The sequence below is a fragment of the Trifolium pratense genome, linkage group LG6, assembly GCF_020283565.1.
Source record: "Trifolium pratense cultivar HEN17-A07 linkage group LG6, ARS_RC_1.1, whole genome shotgun sequence".
NCBI classification, from domain to species: domain Eukaryota; kingdom Viridiplantae; phylum Streptophyta; class Magnoliopsida; order Fabales; family Fabaceae; genus Trifolium; species Trifolium pratense.
Genome location: NC_060064.1, coordinates 13,116,795 through 13,123,071, shown reverse-complemented (window position 1 = coordinate 13,123,071; position 6,277 = coordinate 13,116,795). Strand labels below are relative to the sequence as shown.

At 33.0% G+C, this 6,277-nt stretch overlaps 1 protein-coding gene across 1 annotated transcript; it reads left to right on the top strand.

The window, feature by feature from the left end:
• Window positions 1–1,106: 1,106 nt before the first annotated feature.
• Window positions 1,107–5,208, top strand: LOC123892452 (ELMO domain-containing protein A). Its single transcript, XM_045942233.1, has 10 exons — window positions 1,107–1,259; window positions 1,718–1,888; window positions 1,987–2,089; window positions 2,840–2,952; window positions 3,046–3,114; window positions 3,465–3,580; window positions 3,928–3,982; window positions 4,087–4,207; window positions 4,770–4,912; window positions 5,011–5,208. Exons 2-10 carry the CDS (start codon window positions 1,751–1,753, stop codon window positions 5,107–5,109), a joined length of 957 nt encoding a protein of 318 aa, XP_045798189.1. The 5' UTR covers window positions 1,107–1,259; window positions 1,718–1,750; the 3' UTR covers window positions 5,110–5,208.
• The last annotated feature ends 1,069 nt before the right edge of the window (window positions 5,209–6,277 follow it).

Sequence of the window (6,277 nt, the reverse complement as noted above, 5' to 3'; positions counted from 1 at the left end):
GAACAATTAGTCAATAGATGAAGTTCATTAACCACTTGAACTCAATATTTTAGTTTAGATGTTACTATGTTAGTTGTATAGTATTTTCTCCTTTGACCAACATTTTGAATTCCAATCATTTATTTCCTACTACTCCTTTAACTATTTGCTCAAATAAGTTGAATCTGGTATATTCATAATCAAATTGATCTAAATAAAATAACAAATCGTCTAAAAAGTAATAATTGAAAACCGAGTATTAATGGATTTTTTGACACAAAATAATTTTTTACCTTAAAATCGACCCAAACTACATTACAGAAATTCCTAATTGATTTGTTGATTTAACCAAAATAAAGATTTGAGTTTAAGTTGAGTTAATACATGCTAAGCAATTTTTTTTTCTTTTTAAACTACTCCTTCATAATTTGGAGGTATTTACCCATCAACGAGAAGAAGTCACGTAAGTAGATTTGCATGTGGTACCATAAATAACTTATAACTAACTTTTATTTCACATACAAAATTACTTATGTGGTTTGTTTTCATTGGTTGATGGGTAAATACTCTCAAATTATGAAGGAGTAGAATAGACCTCACCATTTTTTTGGGTACAAATCACAATTAATAATATGCAACCTTATTAAAGTTAAATATTTTTTATGAAAATTTATGACTTAAATCTTTATCATTTCAGTTCAAAATATTATAATCTATATTTGGCACTTCTATGAAAGAATTCTTTTGCTAGTTTTTTGCATTGCTTGTAATAATGGAAAATATTATCAATCTTATCTTAGTAGGATTTTTTTTATCAAAGCCTTATCTTATCTTAGTAGGATAAAAGCTCAAATAAATGGATTTACATCTCATTACATTCCATTTCTTAAAATATACTATTATTTGATAATTATAATTATAATGCCATGTAAATTACAGTTAGACCCCTTGACCAATTTTTTTTTTTTTTACAGTTAGACAGTTAGTTGTGAAGTTATTTATTTAGAAAAAAAGTGACACAAAATAAAATAGCACACACCAAATTATTAGAGTATTTGAGCTGTTTTGTTCCAGCACGTTACTCTGTCTTTATTGACACGTCACCTTCATCTTTTTATTCTTTATTTAAGGTTCTTTTTCCTTATCAAGCACGAAAAGTAACAACACTATTGTAATTTCAATTTGGTTTTAATTTCTTTTTTATTTATAAAACCCTCCAAATTTCTTTTGTTACTTTCAATTTTTTCAGACAGAGATTCGTTTCAGTTCTTGAAATTCAGGTAATTGTTAACAACCCATTAATTCTTTTGATTCGAATTTCGGTTTATTCGGTTTGGTTTCAGTTGAGAGGAAAATATTGGGATAAATTTATGATCTTTAGATTAGGGTTTATGTGGTGGTTTTTGCTGTAGAATTATTTATTTTTCATTTGCGTTATTGTTGCTTTGACCCTTTTGAAATTCAGTTATGTTGATTCATATATTGTGTTGCTATTCATTGAGTTGTTGAGTAATTTAAGAGGGCACTTTTAGCTTATCAGAAGAAAAAAAAAAGAGGGCACTTTTATTTTATCTTGTGTAAGAGAAATTGGAGGGAGTAACCGTATGGTTTGGTGTTTATCAAAATTGAAATGGCGTTTGTTATGAACATAATGAATTTTTGTTTGAGGGAATTGATGATGATGTTCATGAGCTTGATGATTTTGGGATCTTATAAATTGTATTTTTTGGACTTGTAGGCTGACCTATAGTGAAAGTAAAGAATAGTTTTGATGTCTTCAAAAACATTGAGGAGAAGACTCCATCACGGGGACGTTGATGGGAAAAGGCAGGAGCATTTTGATGCTTCGGGATTAGATTCTTTGAATGAACCCTTGTTGGGGGGTGATGATTATATTGAGAATAATAAGGTGAGAAACTGTTATTTTTATTTGGGATTAGGGGGTTAAGTTCATGTGTTTTTATGTGATTTTACATTCAATGATGTTATATTTTTTCTGTTATAAAGATACATACACTTGAAGATTTGTGGGATGATGAGAGAAAGAAGGCGCAAATTCATTGGACATTTGTATTTTCGAACCTCATTGCGCAATGGGCACAGTGGTTAGGTATGTGTACGATTGATTTGGCTTGCCATAAATTTATGCTTGACAGTATTAATAATAATTGAGAAGTTGTTTCATTTTGTTATCTAGCGAAAAGCAATATTAGACAGGTAATTGTAGATCCCTTTGTAAGTGCTTTTTGAGCCCTAAGGTCTTCCCTGCCTTGGATTGGGGCACCATCTCTTCAACCCAAATTTTTATTATAAAAATAGAAGCAATATTAGACTGTTTCACAGTTCGTACGTTCTATGTTAGGTGACTGTGGACATATTTTCCATTTTTCCATTAGTGATATTTATGGAGCGATAAAATCCTACTACAATGGATTTGTCACTCTTGCAAACAAGGAAATTTGACGATCTTTCTTTCCCTCTGAATCTGAAATCTTATGTTGTTTAGAGTGGTGGCAAAAAGAATCACTCAGACTTGCATGACCGAGCACTTCTTTTGGAGTTTATATATGTATCTTATGATTCTTGGCAAAATTTGATTCAAGAATTCACAATTTAGTAACCATGTTTGCTCTGTTTGGAGTTTGTTTGTTGTTTTCGTAAATACATGAGTTTACTATCAAAGAGTTTGCTTATATTATTTATTCATTTTCATTTATGGAGTTTGGGAAAAATAGGGACTGATACTAAAATAGTGAAAATCAAGGTCTTCTGCATGTTTTATCTACCTTTTCCTCATTGTTGACTGGTATACAAATAAGAAGCAAATGTAAATGGCATGATTTTAGTCTTGCCTTTGCAGCGAACATTGTAATAGGGTCTGGATCTCTTCTTGGTCGTTTTTTATCTCTTCCTTCTCATGCTCTTTACTTGCAAAGCAATAGCATGCTGCCTCAACCTCTTAGCCCTGTGCAGGTATGTATAATGATATCTTATTTCTTTTTTTAACTCTCAGTAACCTGCTACATATGGTTATGTCATATTTATTCATATTTCTTTCTTTCTCAGGAAGAAAGACTAAGAAACTTACGGCAACGACTTGAACTCCCCTTTGATGGTTCTAAAACAGAGCACCAAGTATGTATTTAATGGACTTTTCCCCTAATCATCTTACTGGCTTTTGTCTCTACATACACATCCTGTATTCTGTTTGTTCAATCCTGTTGTCGTTTTCATATGCGCCTCTTGATACCATTTTGTTATAGTGATGTTCTATTTTTCTCTGCAATCTACGTCCATGCTTTGATAAAAATATGACATTTTAAATCTGGAATCTGGGCATGTTAACTGCTCAAATTGCAAATACTTGTTTATGGGGACTGATAAGCAATTTATAATTTGAATTTCCTTTCACGAATGAATTAAAATGCGTCCAAGAAAATTGTCTATACATGTCTATACAGTGCATATTTCCTTTGTTGTTGCAGGACGCTCTTTTACAATTGTGGAAATTGGCTTATCCTGACAGGGAGCTTCCTCCACTTAAGTCAGATCTTTGGAAGGAAATGGGATGGCAAGGTTCAGACCCATCAACAGATTTTAGGTGCGTGATCAAATGCTATATGTTTCATTTTTTTAATTAAAAAAACTACCTCCAAAACAAAAAAAAAAAACTATGACGAATATTTGCCTAATCATCATGACATTTTAATGCAAGTGACTAGCAGAAAAGACCAAAATAAATGCAACTCATGGAATGTATAAGTCATTTCGTAGAATGAACGGAACAGTGTTTATATATAAATCATTTTGTATGAAAAATACTGTGTTTTGTACTCTCGTTTTTCAAATAAAAGTTTCATCAAACTTAGGAACTTTACCAGTAGTCAATTCTACCTGTTTTTGGGATTATGGAGGAGCTCATATGAACTATCTAACCATGGTTTGCAGGGGTGGAGGATTTATATCATTAGAGAACCTCATCTTTTTTGCACAAAAGTATCCAGTAAGTTTCTTCTACCTTTGCATTTATATTCTACGTAATGTGCTAAATAATTAAGTGGTGTGTTTTTAACTAGTCTGGCACATTTCTACTTGGCAATGTCATAGGTTTCATTCCAGCGATTATTGCTTAAACAAGATGGAGTCAGAGCAGAGTGGGAATACCCATTTGCAGTAGCTGGAATCAATATTTCATTTATGTTGGTGCAGATGTTGGATCTTCACGCAGGTAACATAAATTCTCTTGAGAAGAAATTTAGTGGCTGTAAAAATGACTATGCCCGATTGAAAATAGAGTTTTGATTGAAGGCGTATCCGGTGTCCGAAACGTGTCGGTGACAGACACCGCCATGACACTGACACATGTGAACTCAATTAATTCATTTTTAAAAATTATTATTGGTGTAGACATATCAGTGTCACGTCTGTGTCTATGTCGGCGCTTCATAATTTAACAGTTATTGTGAAATCTTGTCATATTGTGCCACATTCATAGATTATGTTTTGATTTCTGCTGCAAACTACAACCATGTCCCAGTGTATGTTTGCCTCAAAGGAACTGTATAAATAGTAAATAGATTGGGGTCAAACGTATGTTTACAGTTTTCAACTATAACCCATTATATAACAAGAGCAACTAAGTCTTATCTCAGTAGCTGGGGGACTGGAACCTAAGATACCCTTAATATTATTGTCGAGGTTTCCTTATTTGTAGAAAGTGTTGATATTTCTTCAATACTCACCTCATCTTTCATGTGAAATCATCTGATGATGAACTGTTCTCCTTGCAGTTTATCCATCTTCTCTGTCAGGAATCTGTTTTCTACGGCTGCTTGAGGAGGATGAAACAGCATTTGATATTCTTTTTTGCATCGCATTTCAAATGATGGATGCTCAGTGGCTAGCAAAGCGTGCTACATATATGGAATTTAACGTAATACATCATTAAATCGTGTTTGTTGATTTTTCAATTAATTTATTATTATTCTGTGACAATGTTCTTATTGCTTTAAAATATTGCTTTTTCTTCAGGAAGTTTTGAAGTCAACAAGAACACAGTTAGAGCGCGAGCTTGCTCTAGAAGACATCTCCAGTATAAAAGATTTACCTGCTCACAACATGTTGAGATGATTAGTGCTCATTTTTAGTTTAACATTTCTGTAGTTAGAGAATGTTACCTCAAATGTTTTTAAAGTATTTTACCTGAATAAACAATCACTTTCAAAGAAATATCTAGTCCTGACTTAGTTATCTTGATAGGAATGATGAGGGAATAGGTCAGTCCTTATACAATCAATTCTTTCTGGCCCAGCTAATATCCTTGATTTCTACCTCTATCCCTCAGGATTCATTGGTTGCAAAACCATAAACATAATCTGATAAATGCATATCCTTACACCTCAAGAATAAATCTTTTGAACAAACTTTTATTCTAGCTATAAGTGCTATGGAATTGGTATTCAAAATTATGTAAAAGGTAAAAAAAGAAAATAAATCAAGCATGCAAACCTATGAAGCACCGACACCTCTATGATCAGGCGTGTCGTTGTGTCCGTGTCGGAGTCCGTGCTACATAGATGCAAACTTATTTTTTGAAGTATATCCCTATTACTTAATATAAGTTATTCACACGGAAAGTGACTCAACACGGAAATATTACTCTGGACAACGTCCTGATTGTTGATGATGGGCAGTTTGGCTTGTGTGTCAAACTGTCAAATTTCGAGTTTTGTCGTTTAACTTCGAAACTTCGCTAAAATCGTAAAGGAACGAAATTAAAATACGAAGTTTTGGAAGAAACAGAAAACTCTAGAGTTCAGACATCCAAATTCCCATTATACAACTTATTATTTTTTATATGGCCCACTAAAAATTAATAAAAAAATGGTTTCAATATTGTTTAAACAATCCTAGTTCCCACAATTTTTTAGCGAGCGATATAAATAATAGAGCAAGGAAAATTGTCCCAACTTTCTCTGACCCGAGCACTACAAACCCTGTTATGGGGGTCTTTTGGAACATGGTAAGATGTCCATGTCCAATTCCAATTCTAGATACAATTGGCTATGACGTGGAATTGGCTCTTACTATCCCTAAGGTGAAGGGTGAATTCCACTAGTGGTTAAAAGTGTTTTTTGGAACATGGTAAGATGTCCATGTCCAATTCCAATTCTAGATACAATTGGCTATGACGTGGAATTGGCTCTTACTGGCCCTAAGGTGAAGGGTGAAGGTGGTTCAATCGAATATTGTTGTTTTGGCCTTTTGGGGATAACCTTAAGTTAGACGGTAATGATGA

Coding starts and splice junctions, on each gene's coding strand:
- LOC123892452 (XM_045942233.1), top strand. CDS start 1,751: ATGTCTTCAAAAACATTGAGGAGAAGACTCCATCACGGGGACGTTGAT. Junction 3,115..3,464: donor GTTCTAAAACAGAGCACCAA/GTATGTATTTAA, acceptor TTGTTGTTGCAG/GACGCTCTTTTACAATTGTG. Junction 4,208..4,769: donor GATGTTGGATCTTCACGCAG/GTAACATAAATT, acceptor TTCTCCTTGCAG/TTTATCCATCTTCTCTGTCA.